The sequence below is a fragment of the Nematostella vectensis genome, chromosome 5 (genome assembly GCF_932526225.1).
Source record: "Nematostella vectensis chromosome 5, jaNemVect1.1, whole genome shotgun sequence".
Classification (NCBI taxonomy): Eukaryota; Metazoa; Cnidaria; class Anthozoa; order Actiniaria; family Edwardsiidae; genus Nematostella; species Nematostella vectensis.
The window spans coordinates 15,661,063-15,684,084 of NC_064038.1; the positions used below are offsets into that span (position 1 = coordinate 15,661,063).

The 23,022-nt window shown below is 39.0% G+C and overlaps 2 protein-coding genes and 1 pseudogene across 4 annotated transcripts; 1 reads left to right on the plus strand and 2 right to left on the minus strand.

Annotated features, from left to right (window-relative positions):
• Window positions 1-670: 670 nt before the first annotated feature.
• Window positions 671-3,081, minus strand: LOC5510382 (alpha-1B adrenergic receptor). The gene has a single exon (XM_001630811.3). It carries the CDS (start codon window positions 2,255-2,257, stop codon window positions 1,313-1,315), a length of 945 nt encoding a protein of 314 aa, XP_001630861.2. The 5' UTR covers window positions 2,258-3,081; the 3' UTR covers window positions 671-1,312.
• Window positions 3,082-3,190: 109 nt separating this feature from the next.
• LOC5510386 (DNA mismatch repair protein Msh3) lies at window positions 3,191-18,098 on the minus strand. 3 transcript variants are annotated; one of them, XM_048727990.1, is made up of 22 exons: window positions 17,702-18,098; window positions 16,033-16,497; window positions 15,120-15,214; window positions 14,208-14,481; window positions 13,666-13,838; window positions 12,967-13,212; window positions 12,611-12,695; window positions 12,383-12,489; window positions 11,778-11,916; window positions 11,146-11,274; window positions 10,864-10,925; window positions 10,452-10,518; window positions 9,842-9,943; window positions 9,696-9,760; window positions 9,040-9,264; window positions 8,727-8,847; window positions 8,577-8,645; window positions 7,357-7,445; window positions 6,825-6,882; window positions 6,351-6,479; window positions 3,774-3,991; window positions 3,191-3,496 (listed from the first exon to the last, which is right to left on the minus strand). In XM_048727990.1, the coding sequence occupies exons 1-22, from the start codon at window positions 17,855-17,857 to the stop codon at window positions 3,409-3,411; spliced, it is 3,162 nt and encodes a 1,053-aa protein (XP_048583947.1). In that variant the 5' UTR covers window positions 17,858-18,098; the 3' UTR covers window positions 3,191-3,408. The 3 variants fall into 3 exon arrangements, with proteins under 3 accessions (XP_048583947.1, XP_048583946.1, XP_048583945.1); XM_048727989.1 differs by having other exon boundaries at window positions 3,774-4,165; window positions 12,967-13,209; window positions 17,702-18,097; XM_048727988.1 differs by having other exon boundaries at window positions 3,774-4,165; window positions 17,702-18,096.
• Window positions 18,099-18,690: 592 nt separating this feature from the next.
• Window positions 18,691-22,274, plus strand: LOC125563129 (annotated as a pseudogene).
• Window positions 22,275-23,022: the final 748 nt, after the last annotated feature.

The window sequence follows — 23,022 nt, forward strand, 5'->3', positions numbered from 1 at the left end:
GGTTAAATATGCAATTATTAAATCGCGAATCGGGACTTCAACTGCACAAATAACATGGATCTGAGAGCTGGAATCTCAAATTCAAGATGGCGGCCATGACACAGTTTTAAATTATGCAAAAGTTTTTGGTAACTAAGCGTTGCGATGACGTAGGACAGTAGGCTAGATACTTCGTGTAAGAAAAAGGCTTCAGTAGGGTCGCAATCAATACACTAAAATAAGAAGTATCGCCTGTGGCGCAAGTGTTCTTGTGCAAATCGCGAGACGGCAGAAAAAAAAACACTTGCATTTTATGACTGGGCTACCACAGGTATCCCAGTAATAAGATCAGCTAGAATAAATGCCGTCACATCCTGGAGTTTTGTGGTAGTTTCTTGGTGTTACGGAGCACCAGCACCAAAAACACAATGGAACAAAAGCCAAAAACAAAGACCTTAGAACGAGACAATGAAATAGAGAACAAAGGCCTTGGGCACCAAAACAAAGCTCCCGTAACACCAAGGAATACTCAGTTTTGTTCATTTTAGAGTGCTAAACGAAATTCTTCGCTAGGGAGTAGACCTTCACACAAATTACGTCGTTCCTCTGTGACCTTAGTAAATGGAACGGTATTAGAAACTGTTCTTGTTCCTCCGTATCCGCTGGAATTTTTGTCGTATAAAAGTTTTTATAATAATCGCATTTGGCTCCTCCCCTCCTCTAGAGTGATCATTTATTTCAAGCTGCTTTCCTTAATGACTTCTCTTTTCTAATCCATAAAAAAAATATTATAAACAGGATTGTACTAGATTGAAATTTACTACTTCTTTGAAAATCAGCAGATACAATAACGCGGACATTTGGTACTGTAAAATAATGGTTTTAAGTGACAGATTGCAAAATAATAAAAATAAAAAATGCTTAGTCTCTGCCCATTTAATACACTGTCGCAGTCGCCGAAGGTCATAGTTTAATAACTGAATTAACCCAGCAATGCCAAACTGACTAGCCATAACCAGGACGAAACAGTTGTCTATGGCTGTATGAAAAGCACGGGTGATAGACTGGAAATAGACTGTGTGACTCTTCCGTCGTTAGAAAATTGTTCTGTGCGCGGGACAGAATTACAACTTGAACTAGGCAAACTTCAAATTTCCTGCGCATCATGAATAGTAAAATCGAAAACAAAAACGTTTATTCTTAACAAAGTATGGCCTTAGGGTTTTGCTTTTGATGGCTCTCGGTACCGCCACTCTAATTTAACAACGACTAACTTTTGCTTATGGAAACCTAATGGTTGTTTTGTTTGGTTATAGAACCGTTTCACTGTTGATTAGTTTTCACGTTTACACGACATCATCTTCCTAATGCCACAGCGAAAGTCCTCCTTCATAATAACATAAACGAAAAAGTTTACACACGAGTTAATATACCTGCCAGCCACAAGAAATTTTATAAATGCTGGTGAAGTCGAGCAAGATCCAGACAGTGTACAAATGAACCAGTACTGGACAAACGCATTCGAAGTCACAAATACCAGAACTACTATCCCGACCGTTGCCCATGATGTTCGGACACGATTTCCGATTCTTTTGGTAGATTTTTCTCTCTGGATTATCTCGTGGCTGTTCGCCGCTAACTGCATTTCATGAGTCTCAATTTGCTTCTTATGTCTTCTGACTTGTATTAGTATCCTTACGTATGAGAAAATAACGAATACACTCGGGATTGTGTTCGCAAGTATGACATAGATGATTGTATCAATGTAGTTTGCTAAGGGATCGTTGTCTAAGGAAACTATGAATCCAATGAGTTGAAGCAAAAGACTTGCTACCCAGGCTGTTACAATCACGCTGATACAACGAGCTGGTGTCATAAAGGCATGATGGCGAAACGGATGTATAACAGCCATATAACGATCCAAAGTCAGAGCACAGAGATTATACGAAGACGCGAGAAAAGTGAAGTTGGCACAATGAAGCCAAACCTTTTTTACCAATAGACTGCACGATACTCGAAGGCAGATGTAATAGCCTGGATTGTTTACGAGCCCGACCAACAGATCTGCTATTCCCGGAGACAAGATGTACCAGTTTGGCGAGGCGTGCTCTCGCAGAGATCTCACAGCCATTATAACGTAAATAACCAGACTGTTTCCAACGATGATACCAACAGTAATAAAAATCTTGATGTAGTCGAATGCTTCAAGCAGTGGTTTGGGATCCCCTTTAAACGTTGTGTTAGCGAAAATTGATTCAGACTCATTCGTGAAAGCCATGATGGCTTTTCTGGCAAACAATTCTACTATACCTGGAATGTTCTACTGTGACCAATATATCAATTTTACCATGTTGTCCTTAAATTTTTAAAATCCTGGTTAAGTCACCGAAAAGGTTCCAAATATTTTGACTTCAAACTTTACATTTTTTTAATCATCGCAGCCTTATAAAGTTGAAACTTTACTCGCTTTCCGTCTTGAATGATAAAACGTTTTTTGATTTGAAACATGTAAGCAGATCTTGCTTGACCACTCGCAAAACTTATGAAATAAATGAAGGTTAAAAATATATCCGTTTCTGGTTCACCAAATCATTCAATCGTCTATCTGACATTTGCTATGACAGTTCCCTCTTGAAGACGTTTGCACAGAGTTACAGGTCCTGTGCGAGATGACAAGCGAGCAAACAGACATCACACTGTATTGATACATTAAGCATTATCTGAAATTCTGCTTCATATTGCCAAATTGGCAAACGACGGAAACATGGTCATGGGACTAATCGTCTTATAGTAACATGAACCAAAAGTTATTTGATCAAATGTTTACTAGAAATGCCAGAAAAACTGTTTGAAAAAGATTAACTTTCATTATGTTTCATTTTACAAGAGTAACATATTCACGCTTCATGGGAGCATGAAAAAATATCTTATCTCGGCCGAGTTCAACAGAACTATGTAGTCCATCGAAAAGAAAAAGTGCCCTTTGACATCCTAAAATAATGAGACATCATCAACTGGCATTTTCTTTTTCATAATTACGCACTTGGGAAATGCTCAGCTTATTATTATTATTATAATTATTTTGCATCTTGTGTACATGGGTTTGTGAGAGAATTTATGCATCATGTGTACACGGGTTTGTGTGAGTATTTTTGGGGATATCCACTTGCTCATTACGTTAGCCAATAACCTGAATTCAGAACAAATAGCATTTGAATAAGTGCCATTCTTCATTTGTATATTTATTCTTTTTTCATTTACACCATGCAAATCAATATTGCATAAGTAAATTTTTAAGTATTTTCCTCAAATGCATACATATCCCCAAAAGCCATGAAGTAAAATTAGTCTTTTCATCCAGTCTGCAGTCTTGACATTTGTCTAAATATAGAGGTTCGCGTACCAAATGACGCTGTCTAGACTTTTCCATCAGTTTTTTTTTACCATGGATAGAGTATTCCTTATCGAGTCGGTGCTGTTTACCCGCCAGATCTCCTGGAACTTCATTCTGTTTGATCTAAAACGACATCAGGCATGTTGTAAGAAGGTTTGGTAAAAATAATACAAACAACAAAACTAAGCAACCGTCTAACTAAGCAAGCTAATTTTTTTCCAAGTTTCAACTAACGCATGATAATTTTGAGTAGAGGAAATGTAAGAATATGTGAAAGATAATAAAAAAAATATAAAAAATGTCAACTTTGGGCTTATGATCAAAGCATATTCAAAACCTTAAATCAGATCGAATGGAAGCCTTTTATACAGTAGTATATGTTTAGAGGAAGCTTTTATACCTTCGATTGGCTATCTCGCTTTCTAAGTCATGTGACTTCCCAGCAGCCATTGCGACAATGTTGATTGGGATGCCCGCTAGTCGCGCCACATTTAACCCATAACTCCTTGCGGCTACTCCCCGCACCAGCTCATACAAGAACGTCACAGCCGGCGTATCCATAGCAACAGACGCTAACTCAGTCTTGGCGAGCCCATCAAACGATGCACCAATAGCAGCCTGTATTATAACGTCAGTTTCTAAAGCAACATCAGTAATGTCGTTTTCCCCCGAGGTGACGTCACCGTCTGACGTCATGAAAGCCATATGATTATTGGTCACGTGACCTGGGAATATTCTCTCGAGTTCGGCGAGGCTTGGGTAATGCGTTACGAACAGTGTGAGGCTGTGGGTCTGAAAGGGACGATGGGCCACTAATGTGAGGATAACGACAAGGGAACACGTGTCACTCAATTCATAGATCCGACGCGCGCACGAATATCCAATCAGAAAGCAGCAAATAGAAGCCAGCGAAGTGCAACCCAAATGTCCCACAAAAGTCCCACAAATTGTACAACATGTCGGATGAGGTCAGTGAGTCCTGCCCGGAGTTATTTTAAATACAGACGTTTATAGGGGTTTTCCTGCGACTTGGAAAATAAAACACAGTAACCCAACATGATGGAAACTTGTCTCGTTGTCCAAGCTTGTTGAAAATCTTGTGAGAATGAAGCATAGAAATAGATAACTACGCGTTTGATTGTTGAATGGAAACGGCACGAATCCAGTTTAAAATACGAAAAATTGGAAATGATAACAAACAAACAACAAACAAAGGTTTTTTTTTTTTTTATATTCATATATTTATTGAGAGGGAGAGGAGAAAAAAAACATAGAGTTGCATACCAAGGGGAGACACCACTTTGGTGCGGGCACCCTAGAATAGCTTGAGAGCTAAACGGGCTAGGGTGCACTTAATTGTTAGGGAAAAATCCTAGTTTGGAGATCTGGAGGCTGTGTGCATAAGCAAGAATGTACGAGAAAAACACAAATATAGAGACACGACAAGGATACAACAAGGATACGACACGAATACAAGCTGGTACAAGCAGAGCGGAAACAAAAACAAAAGGAAGGAAGGAATATATGGCCAAGAATTAGGTGATAGTATGGGTTACGGGTGAAGATGTGAGTGGGTTAATAGGTGGCGACCATGTCGTCTGATAATTTTTTTTGAAGGATTCCATATTTAGGTCTTTGTCTTTTTGGTGAGTTCGTTCCAAATTTGTACACCTCTAAATCGGATGTTGAATTTCCCGTAGTTGGTTCGTGCTTAAGGTAGGGTGTAACTATACTTGGCAGAAAGTCGGGTGTTGTATTTGTGGGGAATTATATGAAAGAAAGAGTCAAAAGTTCCAAGAGTGGTATTGGTACATAAATAGCGCTGTGTGGAAGTAAACTATATCTTTAACCTTGAAAAGTCCTAGTTGTTTGAAGATGGGGGAAGATGGGGCATCGAATTTAGAAAAAGTATCGCACGTTTTTGCATTAAAAAGAGAGATTTTAGTGTTGTACTATAGGTGTTGCCCAATACTAAAATGGGATAAGATAAAGCGGTGCTCTCTACGGTAGGTACTAAGTGTTTATGTGTTTTCAAAGCTATTTTTGTCAACTTGCAGGGATTTAAGTGCGGGGAAAATCAGAAGAGAAAGCCGAATTCGCTGTTTACGACCGACTTCTAACTACAAGTTTTATCGGCAAACGTCAAGATTTATAGTAAAAATACAAACGACAGTCTCATTCCTATATGTAATTGAAGTAGCCTAGGCATCATATCAAACACAAGTTTAATGGTAGGACTTACACTGCTCTTTTCCAGATTCGCAAAAAAACATATCTCAAACCAATCTTTTTCGGCGTCGATTGCCGACTAGTTGTGGGACATTTGTAGGACCACATGGCTGTTATTGCGCCATCTCTTTCCTGATTGGCTATTCGTGCGCGCGTGATTGAATAGGCGACTTGCACTAAGAAATGACGTGACCCTTTGAATGGCAAACTCTCGCGCGCTCCGTCTTTTAGCGGCAAAATAACAACAACAACAACAACAACAAAAAACTTTCGCGCTTACTTAGCGCTTACGAATCAGCCAGAAAGTGTCAGAGAGCGCTTAGGTTTATTGAAAAAAACAAAAACATTAAATGACCTCGTGTGACGGGCACAGCCATTTAGGACTTTATATATTGGCTTGAATTTGCCATTCAAAACGTTACGTGACTTCTTAAGTCAAGTCATGTGCTAGTCGCCTATTTTTTGGGGTTCGTTAAGGATGGATTAAATAATTTATGTCGTATCGTGGTCACATTCGCACTAGTGACACTATTTTAGCAAGACAATTCGGCATTTCATCGTTCGCTAGAATATGTAGCAAGTAAAATTGGTTACACTACCAGGAAACAGCTAGGCCAGAAGCTCTTTACAGATGAAATACACAGAAAGGTGTCTGTGTAGCAATATTCTAGCATGCCCGCAACATAAAAGATGTTTGTAAGCAATAGCCCTAGTCAGAATTCGTGGAAACAAAAACTAAAAGCGATACCTGGTCGATAAAGTGTCGGAGCGTTGCGTAAGCTATTGCCACCCCGTCGTGCGTGCTCGTTCCTCGGCCAAGCTCGTCTAGAATTACGAGCGATCTCCGAGTGGCCTGTGCTAGAATCTCTGAAGTTTCCTTAAACAGAAAAAAAAATTAGATTCGTTCAGTCAGGTTCTACACGTCATGAGAAGACGAGCGGGGCAAGCGCACAGAAACAGGTGGGTAAATAGTTAGTAATTGCTTTTTGCCTAATGGGTTAAGCTTCTTTTTCTAGGGGATTTAACATCGGGTTAAAAAAGCTTTACTCTGTAAGTTTCGTATCCCTTTCGCTACGTTTTGCTGTTTATCTGAGAGCTCGTCTCCATGCAGCCGGCGCAGTTCTCTGATGAATAGAACCTTAGCTATTGAGGGTTCAGGAGGGGGGGGGGGGGGAGGGGGAAATAGCCGTAGTATGTAAATAAAAGATAAAAGCGCACATACCTGAAGCTCAACCATGAAGGTGCTCCGGCCTTTGTATATATGATCAGATGCTCCCATCCTGAAAAGACAAATCCCATCCCAAATTACACTGACAGACTGCGGATATACAACCGATCTACGACATTAAAATGTCGAGTTGCCATTCCTCGATACACGATATGTACAATGCCCTCAAAACACTTGGTGAGATGACAAGCAATCAATCAGGCGTCGAATCGACATGTACGACCCTCGCGACTACGATATTACGTTTGCTACAAACCCGTAGCGGGCGAATCTGTTCCCTCTCGAGGATACTTGTACAGAACTCTAGGTCTTGTGTAATCACAGTTTGGTGTGATAACGAGGGAGCAAAAAGATACGGCACGCTTCTGATGCATCGACCTTTAGGACTCTTGTGTCTATAATGACTCTTGTGTCTACAACGACCCTTATGTCTCCAACGACCCCTGTTTCTGCAAGCGCGCGAGAGCATCGTCATATGATTCATGCGCTATACAAGAAAAACAACATTATTATCCTTATTATTTACCTTGTGTAGATAGCATCTAGAGGCGTCAGCTCGACAGAATGTGCTGGTACAAACGACCCCATCTGCGCCATAAGCACGATCAGAGCCACCTAAAGAACGCAGAATTCTTCAGCGTACTCATACTTTGCCACTGTAGGTAAGGCAAGGGCATTTGACATACACTAGCGTTGGAAAAGTGGAAAAGTGCAGCATATACCGTCCTGACGACCACACTGGCAAAAGACTAGGAGGGCAACAAATAGAACATAAGTGATAATCGTCTCTAATCGAAGACTAGCAACGACGAGTACTAGACAAGGGTTTTCGATTACTGCCTGAACACTTAATGAACCCTGAACAAGTACTTGCCGAGCACTTAGCGAGTACTGGAAAACTACTTGCCGACAGCTAGCCGAGCACTTAGCGAGTACTGGACAGTGAGCGAGTAATCAGCGATTGCTAGATAAGGAGTTTTAAATACTTGCCGTGTACTTTAGGAGCATTTAGCGAATACTGGAAAACTACATACCGACAGCTAGCCGAGCACTTAGCGAGTACTGGACAGTGAGCGAGTAATCAGCGATTGCTAGATAAGGAGTTTTCAATACTTGCCGTGTACTTTAGGAGCACTTAGCGAATACTGGAAAACTACATGCCGAGAACTAGCCGAGCACTTAGCGAGTACTGGACAGTGAGCGAGTAATAAGCGGTTACTAGATAAGGAGTTTTCAATACTTGCCGTGTACTATAGGAGCACTTAGCGAATACTGGAAAACTACATGCCGACAACTAGCCGAGCACTTAGCGAATACTGGAAAACTACATGCCGAGAACTAGCCGAGCACTTAGCGAGTACTGGACAGTGAGCGAGTAATCAGCGATTACTAGATAAGGAGTTTTCAATACTTGCCGTGTACTTTAGGAGCACTTAGCGAATACTGGAAAACTACATGCCGAGAACTAGCCGAGCACTTAGCGAGTACTAGAAATGAATGTCGAACACTTTGAGTACTTTGAGTACGCTGAGTACTTTAGGAGAACTGTGCGAATAGGCAATTACGTGCCGACAACTAGCCGACCACTTAGCGAGTACTAGAAATGAATGCCGAACACTTTGAGTATGCTGATTACTTTAGGAGAACTGTGCGAATAGGCAATTACGTGCCGACAACTAGCCGACCACTTAGCGAGTACAAGACAAAGGATTACCGATGAGTTGTCAATACTTGCCGAGTACTTACCTGTTTGATATAGGAACTCTTTCCTCCCATATTAGGGCCAGTAATTATCATGCACCGCGGGCCCTCAGTCTAAAACACACAAGGGTTACTATCTCTATAAAGACACCGAACCGAAGTCATAACTGTGGAAATCAAACTTCGACTACTTACATTTAGCTCCGTGTTGTTGGGAACGTACTGTGCATGCTCCTGCAGAAGAACGTCAATAACGGGATGGCGTCCCTGTGTGATTAGGACCGAGCTTGCCTCAGTCTCCTTCTTTATCACTGGACTTGAGAGAGTAAAGTACAAAATAGAATGTGTTGACACAAGACAAAGTAAGGATAACAAGAAGTCAAGCACCAATTAAAAGAAATCTAAAAAAAAATCATACCCCAACTCTTCGTAAACTCGTGAATTTGTAACAAAATCAAGAATTGTTTTATGCGCTCCAGCAAATTCACGCTAAATCTGAAAATCTTACCAGACATATCCCGGTTGCCTAGCAACCGTTGCTAAAGACATAATGCAGTCTAAATTGGCAACAAGCTTGACAGCTCTATGGAAGCGTGTGTAGCTGGTACTGAATATATCCAGGAACTCCAACCAGGCTTCCTGGCACGCTTGCGCAAGCTTCTCACGCCATTGACATATTGACTTGAATTTCTCCTCAACAAACGGCGTGCGGAAACGGCAGATCTGCTTGGTCCTGTAAGGATTAAAAAAAATCGCATTCATATAGCGCTTATATCTGTAATAGTTCTAAGCGCTCTAAGAAACCCAACAAACCGGGAGGCAAGTCAGCTGGCTATTTACAAGCACGGCCAAGGATTCGAACGCCAGCACTGTATTGCAGCACTGGGAAACAAACCCAGTTAGTGGCCAGAGCAGGAGCTCAACACGGTATCCCCGGAGCGCAAGTCCAACGCTATAACCACTAGGCCACGCTGCCATCCCATCCCAGGGTTATGGTGTCAAAGCGTTATCATATTAGTTACGCTGGGAAGATTTATGACATATCAACGTGATATTGATATCGATGACAATGATGTAAGTGACATTCATAGAGATGAAGCCAATGAAGACAACAGCTAAAGACATCTTTTCATGATTAAATCGACGCAATATTGTTATCCTTACGCGCTTATCTTGATCCAGTCGGCAGGGACTGATGGAAGCTTGGCGTTCCTTACTTCAATCAGGAACTGGAAATGAATGGAGTCGATGAAGAAGTTGTTCACATATTACTTCATCCAACAATCGGATAATTAATTGCTCAAGCAAACCTCATTTCCTGAGACTGTGCAGTAATCGACAGAAGGGTGTTGTATGGTCCGGCGTATCTCTGAGCGGTGTTCCTTAAGTTCTGCCGTGAGACCATCGATCTCCTGTAAAAATAAACAATACCTTCTATCAATGAAAATTGTATAGATCCATGACTCTGGTTGCTGGTACTGTTTGCTGTTGTTTTGATGAATTTTGTTGTTGTCACTTTTGCTATTTTGATAATATATTTTTGTCGTTGCTGTAACTCTTCTTGTTGTCTTTCTTTTATTTCTGTAGTTCTTTGTTTCTGTACCTCTTCTTACAATTTTTGTTGTTGCTGTAATTTGTTTTGCTGCTATTCTTACAATTTTTGTTGTTGCTGTAATTTGTTTTGCTGCTATTCTTACAATTTTTGTTGTTGCTGTAATTTGTTTTGCTGCTATTCTTGTTGTTTTGTAGTTGTTGTATTTCTTCTTGTTTATTTGTTGTTGTTATTTGCTGCTACTGCAGCTATTGTTATTATGTATTGTATAACTTGTGTTGCCCTTAATGCTTGTTGTTGTTCTGTTGACATATTTGTTTGTGTTATTACTCTATAATCTGTTTGCGGCCGTCTTCGTATCTTTTTACCTGTATACATGTCAACACAGGTGGAAACTTGGAAGGGTCCGTAAACAGCTTGGTTTTATCGCCGCATCTAAAAACAAAAATACACATAAAAAATACTCAAAATAAAAAAAAAACACTTGAAAGAAGAACAGTTTATATCTTGAAGCTGTATCACTTCCCACAAGGCTCCTGATTTGCTCAATGACGTCTACTACATTATGGCGAGTTTGGCATTACTAACATTTTATCTAGAGCTTTATGGAAAATGTCGCCTGACCTGATATTTACCCAGGTTCATGAGTCTATGGATTATGTATAATGATATCTGTCTCGGTTTATATGGATCTCTTGTTAATGGCAAAATCTTTGTCCCAGAGCTAGAATCAATGTAAACAATACATGAAGACCGTAACGAGTTAAGCAAAATACCTACTTCGCAGCTTTCTCGTCAATCTGGTTGAGAAAGTCTTCTACACCACTAAGGAGATCTGGAACCTAAGAGTTTGTGGAAACGTCGACCGATTTACCACGTATGATTAACATAACGGCTCATTTGAAATGCAAAGAAGAACAAAGGATTTAATTGTGAGTAGGTTGAGAAGGTGGGGGGAGGGGGGGGTTAGTTCCAGGGGGTTCTATTTAGAGGAGGGCACGAAATATGTTTGTGTGTTAACATAATGTGCAGTCATGTTGATAGTAGATAAGTAATCCTGACCTCGGTAAATGTTCGAGATAGAATTGATGATCCAGCCAATTCCTTAGCAGAATTTAGCTCTGTCGACTTTAGTTCATCGTGAAGCTTGGATAAAGCCTTAGCAATGGAAAGGAACTCGACAGTGGAGCACTAAAAGAGATGAGAATATTACAATACCCCCACCACCCCCCCCCCCCCCCCCCACCTGGCGAGGCACACTTGGAACCGGAACAAGGTGAACCAGAGAGGTATGGGGACCACGCCCAAGCCATACTATAACAAACTCCGGAGAAAGATAATTTTTCTGTAAATTATTTTAATAATTCTATACATAAAATGAAGTAAAAACCGGACCATTTGTTATCTAATGGCTTCGTCACGAAAATCTTCCCCCCCCCCTACACACACAAAAAGCCCAAGATAACAGATATAGCAAGGTGAGGCAACTGGCCGGAAAAAAAAACTGGCTAATAAAATATCCAAGTCGAATGTCAAACGATTGTTCCCCTAAGTTCAACGTTCAACATTGAACATTGTTTTAAATGATTTTATAAAAAGGGGACGATTAACTTCTGCTGGTGTAGTTTCACCCTCACTTTCTAAACACCTAGTTATCAATAACGCTTGTTAGCTATGGTAAAATGAAAGCGTACCTTTTTGTAATAGATTGCGCAAAGCCCCTTTTCGAGATCGGGAATATGAGAGAGGAGTCGGTGAATGCTCTTAAGCAGTGGCTGATCAGAGGAGAGGGCAGAAAGACATGAGACGGCTTTCAAACGCTCTTCGATCTCCCTGAAACATGTCAAACAAAAGTTTTATAGTCTTCTCTTTGTTTTCATGTCCATTATTTTAGTTGAATAAGGGTTCTTAGCTAGTATAAAATTACCGGACGATGAAAATTATCTTGTTGATCTTGTTGAGTCTTTTTAAGATTTAGCGGCTGGATAAGGATTTATCTACTATTTATATCTGGCCTTTAAATAACTATAAAAAAAACTCATTTTCTTTCTTTCCTTACGCTACATTTTTCGATTAAACAGCGCCCTAAATAAGTGCGACAACTGACTGATGAACCGCATCATCTCTCACTTTTCTAGGAATCTTCTATTTCCCCGTCCTTTTTCTCGGGAAAAAGTTTTGCTCTCTTGAATACTGTTGTAAGGCAGCTAACGCTTGAATTGAGATCAAAATTAGACTGTATTGTATTTCTATATAGATATCTAATGATTATCTACGATACTTTGATCACTTTCCGCACCTTTTTTCCAACAGCGGTTGTGTGATCCATCTTTTTAGTAGCCTCTTGCCGAATGGTGTACTCGTGTGGTCAAGAATCCCAAGAAGCGAGCCCTTCCTTGATCCACACTGAATGACCACAAAGAGACGAACTACTTAATAAATATCTATCGTCATGGAAAGAACTCTGTTGAGATGCGTTCAGCATAAAACATAAAAAAAACTATTTCTGTATTTTAAAAGACCTGACCTGGCTTTTGAGTATCTCCAAATTTTGAAGTGCACAACCATTCAGCTTCATGAATTTCGCAATTGTTGAGAACTTCTCAAAGTTCCTATAGGGGCAAGAATAGCATATAGTATAGGTATGAGAAATTTGCAGAGTTCCTTAACGCAGATTTGGTTCAAATGTGTAGCGTACCTGCAAACACAAGATGTTAGAGCACACAGTGATAATCACCTTTGACTAAAAACTCAGTCGGTTATTATATGCCCCCGCGTTGGGCATATAATTCAAGAACAAAAAAAAAAAAAATAAATAAACAAACAAATTCTACAAAATGCAAATGTTTGAAAATAAGCATACTAGAATACTGACTCTCTTACCCAGCAAGCTTTAACACCTTGTCCAACTTAAAATCCTTGAGGTACTTTTGGAGAGAAATAAAGCATTTCTGTACTGGCAGGGGTAGAGTGAGGAGTGTCTGTAACAGTGTTTCTTGTGAGTTGGGGCTAGAGCTACCAAAGGTTTCATCGGTTGAGTTGCAGAATTCCTGGAGTATCTGATTGGCATCACTTTGTGAGGATGGTAGAGGGTCTGGTATTCGCTCGGTTCGGATGGGGTCTGCACTACTGGAAAAAAAAGTTGCAAATCATTAATAATATCATTTGCAGAGCTCTGTGCCATAAGAAAGTCAATAATGCACAGTAAGGGATTGCCTTTCATGATAGGAGGATCGAAGGTATAACCACCCCTTCTAATAATAATAGGAAACTACATTCATGAAATTCAGTTCTTTAATAGTAATGTAAACATAACGGTCCGCAGAATTTTAAAAGTCGACTGTAGCAGTAGCAGTAGTCATCTTTCACTCTGTTGTAAATGTATGGCTTCCTGATACAGACCTCCACACTCAGTGAAGTGATTGATGACAGCTTGTCTTTAATAGTAATCTAAACCAAATGGTTCAAAGGTATAACGTAATGTCACCTTAGTCTCCTATACAGTCATTCTGCCCTTTGTCATGCCATGTGCCTGAGCTTATTGCTTGACAATTATTGAACAACGCAGGAGACTACCATCACCTCTTATAATAGGATGAGAAAACATCCAAGAAGCTCCTTGTTCTTTCAGAGAGGGTGTCATGAATGAGGAGCTCTGAGGGGGACAGATGTTCAAGTCGCGTCTCGAGCTCACTGCAGCTTGGAGAATCGGGAAAATAATCGTAGATGATCTCCCCAGTAGATGGCTGAACTGCCTAAAACAACAAAACAAATTCTTATTGTCTCATTGCCTTTGCTTTTTGGTAAATTTTGCCTTAAACCCGAGACTTTAGTCTAGATAACAGAATGCACATTTTATGCAATTCAAAGGAAAATAAAGTCCATAAATCAGTGAGGAATTGAATAAATCGTCGAACCAAATAATGCAATGCACTGGAAAAAAAAACAGGACTTTTTGGATATAAGAATGCACATTGTTAATCTAATAATAATGATAATAATGATAATAACAATGATGATGATGATGATGATAATAGTTAGCAGTTACTCTATAAAATATAATAATAATAGGTTTCACATGTTTTCAACTGAATTATATAAAAGCATTATGACAAAAACTGTACCACAATGCCATAAGTAATGCCAGTTTTAGCACCACTATCCTCTTCATGTACACACATCAGGTAGCCTCCGTGTGCTTCTAAAGAAACCTCATCACCACCTGCTGCATCTTCTTTTCCTCTAAGTACTTCCATGTCCTCCCCTACAAGTGTAGACTTGGTATACAGAGCATGTAGTTCTCGAGTAAATACATTACTCTTATTGTCACTTGCTGCCTTCAAGGCCGCGGTCTCCATCTGCTTGACCACGCCTACTTTGTAACCCTTGTTCACCAACCTGATAATGGTAAAAGCAAAGGCCCATGTGTGTAAGTAAGCGCTGCACTGAACATGTTTACTACTAATGTTTTTTTTTATTTTCCTGAGGTTTTATACCTCACATTAGTGTGAAGCAGCTTGAACATACTTTACTGTAGCACGCAGGTGCCTTGTGACTCCACTATGGGAAATTTGTTAGATCTATTTGAGACCTCAAAGCTGGATCAAAAATTAGATTTATTGTTTGGGCACCAACACCTTGAATTAGTCCGAAGAGTCCTGTGTGCACATTTTTCAAACTGTGACTGAAAAATTTAGGAACATGTGATTTATTAATTTTAATTTTAACACATATATTAAACAAAAAATCGATTTTTTCCAATAAACCCATTTTCAAAACATGCAGATATGTGCCAATTCCATTGCAAACTTATAAGAACTTTTGTAAGTGCGAACTACAGATTTTACTAGATCTGATCTAGATCTACAGATTTCAAAGGAATATGCATCCCACCTGCTGTCATTAAAATAAAAAGCATCAAATACAGCTGCTTTTATAGTAAATCTAGCACATTGTGTAGGTGAATTATGTGCCCTCCCATTTAACTACTCTTTTACATTCTTATTTAATTTGATTTTTCTTTTTTTTTCCTATACCTTTTGACATGAATATGGAGTCGGTGTGTTGGGATACTAGCTACCATAAAGTTATGATCCATAAAACACATGATATTCAACTCCTTGGCTGCAATCTGCAAAACAGGGATAAAATCCATACTTAAAAGCTCAAATGGATAAATTAATTACTAAATGAATGAAACTACATGGCTTTAATTAAAAACATTTTGTCAAGAGGGAGGGGGAGGGTTTTAGCCATTCTGTGTGCTTGTTGGAAGGGCAGATGCCATTTTCTTCCCTTGTGTCCTACTTGGACTCTGCTGCCAAGTCAAACCCCAGTCTCGCTAGTTAGGGCCTGGTACTAATTCGAGACAGTCCAGTACTATACAATGCATATGAACACCGATGACTCCATGTGCATACACCTATTGCAATAGATGTTGTCAGTGCAAATGGCGATTGGCAAATGGCAGTTCTATGACTGAAAGTAACTGTGTCTCATAGAATATGGATAAATCAAAACAATTATCCAAGGTTACCAATGCTTGGCTCTGACATTGCTGGACTTTATTTAACATCTTTAATTTTACAAATAATTTAGTACCCATAAGCCATTTACCATTCGCCATTTGTACTGACAACCTTTTGTGAAATAGGTGTATACCACCTATAAAGTACAAACAGGAGTTTAAAATAAACCTTGAAAGAAACAATCAAAACAATCAAATAAAGGTATGCATTGGTCCAAAGAGGAACCTGATTTCGTAATTTATGAAGGTGAATCAATTAAAAATATCACTGTAGTTAGATTCACTAACCAAAAGCCTTTCCAAAATACTGATTTTTATACTAACTATTTGACAAAGAAGGTTATATGATAATAAAACATTGAAATCGCTGTTCCATCCAGTGTATATCTTTCACAAAAAGTTGGCCTGTTTTTGCATGTTACCTCAGCATCATCTCCAAAGAATTTGAACTTGTATCCGCACTCAATAAATAACACAGCATCACTGTTTCTAGCCTTGATTTCCATAAACTGCTGCTCCAGAGGTGTGTAGACAGACTTGGTTCTTTGGTTAATCTTTAGTGATGAGTTTATACTCCCTGGTAATGCAGTGGCTGTCTCCTCTCTTTTGTATTGCTCTAGATCCATAACTTTTCTACTATGGATAAAGTGTCCAAAGATGGAATTCCCGTTTTTCTTGACATCACTTCCAATAGGGTTGGTCTTTTCTTTTGGTAAATTGGATATTTCAGAATCATTTTCAAATACCTTGAGTTTTGTCACTGTTTTTGTAAAAGATTGATCCAAGTGTTGGCTGACTTCATCTGATAACTTTTTCTTTTTCGTTTGACCCTCTAAAGTATGTTTGCAGCTATTGTCCTCACATACAGCTTCCTCATCAGCAGCTCTCTATAATTAAGGTGACAATATAGTTTTAGAAGGTGACAATATAGTTTTAGAATTGTGCATTTTGAACACATTCAAGCAGATAATAATAATAAATTATAACAAAAAAAAAAAACTACAACAACAATAGTACTAGTGATAGCAGTAGCATGTCATCTCAACCACTTTTAACTCTGTTGTAGCATTTTGGCTCCCTCCAAGGAGCTCCAAACTCAGTGAAGTTAAATGATGAATAACAGCTTGTCTTGGGTGCATCTCTCTTATAGTGCAGATTGGCATTTGGCCTTACCTGCTAAGATCTGGCTCAACAACTACTGTATAGTACTGTATTTTACTCAAATAAGTGCCTCCCTGGAATAAGCACCTCCCCAAATATAAGCGCCCCTTTTGAACCAAAACTATTAATGAGCGCCCCCCTCCCCTCCCTAGGTCTTATGTAACTGAGTAAAATGACATGAGTAAAAGAACATGTAGTTCTAAGAAAGCAATGGAGCACATAGCCTCTGGACAAAAAAGAGACAAATATTAAATGGATGACAGTTTATTGAAAAAAGCTACTTCGAGTTGTAATAATGATATAGAGAAAAGAAACTGTTGTAGTGGTATAAAATTGATATTAAATGAATAAAAACATTTTCTGCCTTCAAGTAAATATGGTTATTATGTACTGAGTATTCATGCATTTTGCTGACAGACAAATTATTATTTAGGTTGCAATAAACAATCATCAGAATATCATTGATCATCATCATTATTATTATCATTTTATCTTTATCACTGGATATGAATAATGCTCTTGTTTTGAAACATTCTGCACTCAAATTTGCATATCTTTAAACATGCAAAGAAAACAAAAAATAAAAGTCACATCTTTTTTCAGATCAAAAATTGATAAATTCATTTGATTGCGTCTGATTTCTGGAGATGTTTGGCAGTTATGCACTCAATGGTTTCCCCTTGGGAAGGGGTATTTGGCATATCCACAGGGAATGGGCTATGTTGAATTCCACATCAATGTCCCTACTCAATGGAGATGTTTGAAGTGGGTACCCCTCCCCTGGTGGACACAATTGTCAAGTGTATTACGCCTGGCCTGTAATAAGGTAACTTTCTCCCTTCCAAGGGCGATCCAATTCTCAGAGATGCAGCCTCAAACCTCTAGAGTTATGTCCAGATCACGCACTATTACCATAACGACGCCTCTCACCTTTTTGCTCGAGGTGTCTGCGAATGCTTGACTACTTTTGCAGCTCTTCGCGCCAAAGAAACTCGAAATCGAAGACTGCCCTGTCGGTTTCCGTCTGTCTCTTGAAGGTTCGGCATTCATAGAAGTCTTTAGCTTTTTTAGGTTGACACGTCGCATACTTCTGCATTAAATAGATCCTGTTGTGGTATGCTTGATATCGATTTCTTGTTGTATTATTTTCATCGGGGACAGTTTTCCACTGAATCATGGAAGCAGAGCTATACTTTGTGGAGTCTCGAATTTTGGAGTTCCGTTAGTGAGAACAACTTATTTTACTTACATTAAGTATTTATCTTTCAGAAGAATCCGCTTCTTTTGAAACACAGGTAGACCAAAGAGCCTGGGGAAGAGTCGGGGACGAAATTCGAAATTACCCAGAGGGCATCGCTCGTAGTGCCATCTCACACGTGAACCGTTTGGCGGTTGTTCGTTCTCCATTCCATTCAAGCTTTTACCAATGTTTTACAAGAAGAAAAAGCGACAAATCCAAGCTGACGCGAATCCAAGCTGTTATTTGATGCAGCATAGAAACAGCGACGACAGGAGAAGAAACGAAGTGTAGAATGTATTCCACGTGTTTTATGAAAACACATTCTCCTGCGAACAATATCTCTCCAGGTGAGCTTTCTTTTCCTTCGTAAACTACATATGAATTAAAATCATATGTAGATATTTAAACGTCGTTTACACAATTAAGCGTCGCCATTATGTTATGATGTAAAAGGGTTGTGTATATAATCTACCACACACTCTATTCATTGGCGGCGCCAGAACCGTCAAGAGCGCCCTTTGACCACTTTCAACCACTGTTCACTTTATTTCTTCACTGCATAAAGCAATTCTATCGGGTGAATAATTCCAAGTTTTGGCGGGAAAATCTGAAACAACGTATTTTCCTTAAATCCGTTAGAATTCAGAGACGGCAATGCCACAATATTGGCGAATTGTTTTCTATTGAAATGCTACCCACAATGAAGCGAATAATAATTTAAAGTCGAGAATTGTATGCGAAAAAAGAAAATATCGTTTTGTTGTAGGTTTTATAATCAGAACGCAGCATGTCAAAAACAATTCAAAGACTAAAAATATCTGCTAAATTTCGCAGATTTGTTTCCTGAAGTTAAATAATCATTTGACTACCAGGTTGAGATATAAAGATGATGGTAAAAGTTGTAACCACACAACCTTCTTCAGCAATAACTAAGAAGACATGAAGATGGGAACCGGTTTAACACGCACATGTTTTCTAATGTAATTTGGTTGACATCTCGATCTACGTCACAAATGACTGGACCCGGGCCTTTCAGTTCACGGCCTTCTTTCCGAAGGTTGACCAAAATACCTCAATATTGCAGATTTGAGAGATTTGCACCAACGCATGTTTTATGGGGTCCATACGAACCACATACCATTTGGAAGATGAAAATATAAATAATTGACAAAGTCTGTCAACTCTGAAAGGTTACTTGGACTTTGAGATTATTGGCTTCTTGCAATTATTTTAAAATTGACCTTCCCTCCTCCCCCCCAAGATCGATATAGATACAAACTTCACAAACTGCAAATTTCACTGTCACCAAAACATTCAGACATTTTTTATTGGGGGGAATGAGGAAAGTAGAGAACCACTTGTTGCAAAATTTTGTTACGTGAATACCTTTATACCAAAGTAAATTGTTCACGATTGTCTGAACTAGGCAGACATTAACCCATTGACTCCTGGCTATTTTTGAGCTGAATTTAAAAAAAAGACTAAAAACAGATACCACCCCCTATTCTAAGTTTTATACAGCCCGTCATAGTCATACACTGCTGCACTTAGTCAGCGGTATCCTAGTTTTCCAACAGTGCTTTGCGGTCCCCACTTTTAATCCCTCGTCATTGTGCTGATGCAAGCACAATTATGCCTGCCCGTTGGTAGCAATATTCAATCATTTCTTTTTAGGTTACATTGACTAAATATTTTGTTCAATCTTTATTTTCGGATTCAATCTTTTCATTATATTCAATCTCTTTTACTTTTCCATTCAATCTTTTTAGGTCAAAGCAGTAGAAATGTATTACTATATTTTCTTTGGGTTGAATAATTCCGTTTTTTATTCAATCCTTATAGCATTTTATTCAATCTTTCTGGGGCGAGCGTGGCGAAATTATAGTTCATGGTCAGCGGTTTCTTATATTAATTCAAACAAAATGGCTGCCGAATGCGAAGAAGAGACGAGGGCTTTTCTGTTCCATGTATTACAGAAAACTGAGGATTTGATGAATTGCAAAGATGGGGGAGATCTTAAATGAAAGCTTTCTCAGTGATCTTTTGACACACATAAATTTGCTAGGAAAAACAACTGAGATGTTGAACGGCATTGCTGACGAAGGCTCGGATGAAGCCGAAGGTAAAGATGGCGCTTAGAAGTGTCTAGGAAAGATTTATGGCGACCTCGAAGGAGTATCTCTCTGAGCATCGATTATCGTCATAAATACACGAGTACGACTACTTGCAGCTTACCTTTGTCAAAAGTGACTTCTAAAGAAGCGGGAAGACCGGCCTATTTTGTACCCAAAGATGTGTTGGTAGAACTAAGGGGACTCAAATTTTCTTGGAACAAGATTACGCAAATGTTCGGGGTGTCGAGGTGGACAATAATGCGTCGCATTGAAGAGTACGGTCTTCATAATTTACAGGCGTATGCAACTTATTCAGACGAAGAAATAGATAACACTATTAGAAACTACATATCAAGCCATGGGCACTCCACTGGAGAGCCTTTCATGTCAGGCCACTTTTAGGTCGTTGGGATTAAACATACAAAGGAGACGAATAAGGGAAGCCATCAACATAGTTGATTCCCAAAACACAGCATTACGATGGGGTGCCCTGGTTAGTAGAAGAACCTACTTTGTTCCATGGCCTAATTCACTTTGGCACTTGGATGGACATCACTCCCTCATACTGTGGAAGTTTGTGATACATGGCTGCTGCGATGGTAAATCTCGTAAGATTATTTTTTTTAAGATGCAGCACAAACAATCTTGCAGAAACTGTATTAGATCTGTTCAAAGGTGCTATCAAGAACAATTTAGGGCTATGGCCATCTCGTATCTGTGTGGATTATGGTGTGGAAAATGTCTTGGTTTGTGATGAAATGGTTGCACACAGAGGAGAAGGTCGTGGAAGTTATGTTGCCGGTTCATCTACAAGAAACCAACGTATCGAAAGACTGAGGAGAGATGTATTTAGATGTGTTAGTCAGTTTTTCTATTACCTCTTTTATGCTATGGAGCAAACTGGGTTACTAGATCTTGAGAATCCTATCCATTTATTTACATTACACCTTGTTTTTACACAAAGAATAAACACTGCGTTGAATGACTTCAAGGAAATGTTCAACAACCACAAGCTATCCACTGAACATGGATTCAGTGGGTTGCTCAGTGGGTTGCTATCAGTATTCAGTGGGTTGCTCTGATCTAGCATCCCATTCATCCAGATCTGGTTAGGGGACCAGATCTGGATGAATGCGACCGTCATTGAGCCTGTCCAAATTGGGTGCAATACGGATATAATTGGTAGCTATATACTTCAGGTTATTAATGTAAATGGACCATCAAGCCAGGCTGGTATTGATATATACTTAGCTGCTTTGGCATTAGTTGTCCAAAAGCTTGAAGAACATTTCTTGTGATGGATTATATTATTATATTTACAAGTATTACACAAATGATGCTCACATAGCGAATAATTTAAATCATGAGAAATCGGCTAGACAAATAAATCTATGAGTTACAGTAGATGGTAAGGCACTGCAGACTATGTTTACACTGCACAGCTATGGCATGTGTATGGGATATCCAGAAGTTTGCAGCCCTTGATGATAAAAAACATATTTTTTATTTTTATATTTTCAATTCATTTTTATGAGATGTATATAATAACACTCAACATGATTTTGAAATCTGTTTCATATAAAGATAATTAATCTGGGGTTCCATTTCGTTTAGTTTGCTTTCCATTTCAGAGACTTATTCTGTTTACAAGATACTGTACCTAACAAAAGTATTAAACATAGGTATGCTTGTAATAGTACGTATATTGCTTTTCTGCTTACTAAATATAGACTACTCTATGAATTACGACGTCGAGCGAAACGAACACAGAGGATTAATTTGTAAAACAATAAAGCTAAATAGAAGAAGTACCGGCTGGAGAGGAGGTGAGAAGGTTTGAGGCCTCTCCAAGCAGCTTGGCAATCCTCTCTTTTACTCCTTCGTCCATGCTTTCTGAGAAAAATGGCCGCCGAACTGGCAGTACCTTCTAGAGATGGCGTACTCCAGTGACGAAAACCGCTGACCATACGCTGTGACCGCTAAGGATTGAATAAATAAAAACGGAATTATTCGACCCAAAGAAAATATAGTAATACATTTCTACTGCTTTGACCTTAAAAGATTGAATGGAAAAGTAAAAGAGATTGAATATAATGAAAAGATTGAATCCAAAAATAAAGATTTAACAAAATATTTAGTCAATGTAACCTAAAAAGAAATGATTGAATATTGCTACCAACAGGCAGGCATACACAATTGATGGTTGCTTGTATTTTTCGTAAAAAAATACAGCTATGAGCATATTGGGAGAGTGTCTTAGGACATCATGAAGTCTATTGGGGCATAATGGAGTGCTGTGCTTATGGATATTTGCAAGTGAAAGTGGATTTATGGTGATTGTTTTTTGTTTGGCTTTGCCTGGATGAGAAAATAGTTTTCTAATGAATCACCACAGCTCTCCTAAATGCTGTCTTTTCTGAAACCAAATGATTCCAAAAATGTTTACACTGCTATTCTGGGTCTGTATGACCTGGAAGTTATTTGTTTGGCTTTGGGGTGAAAAGACTTATGAAAAAACATCTGACTTTGGGGAGAGGAGTGTTGGGTGTTGACTGGCCCTCCACTCGTGAATTTTTCCCTGTATCTCCCAGAATGCTTTTCAATCCGTAATGGCGTCCAAGTGGTTTTACAAGTAGTTTTACAAGTAGTGGACATTGTGTATTGAGGCCATGGAAATGAACCTGGAGGATCAGAAAATAGGTATCCATTTGTGACTTGAGCTGTGTTTGCTGATCTCTCTCCCTTGTGTGGTATTTTGAGCGTTTTGTTAAGAGGGCTTTTTTTTCCTTGTTCCATTAGTTTGATTTCAAACTCACTGATACCCAGTGCAGTGCCAGTCTTAAAAGTAACAAATCCCAGTTTGTATTAATGAGTCAATTTTCTACATTTTTTCTAGT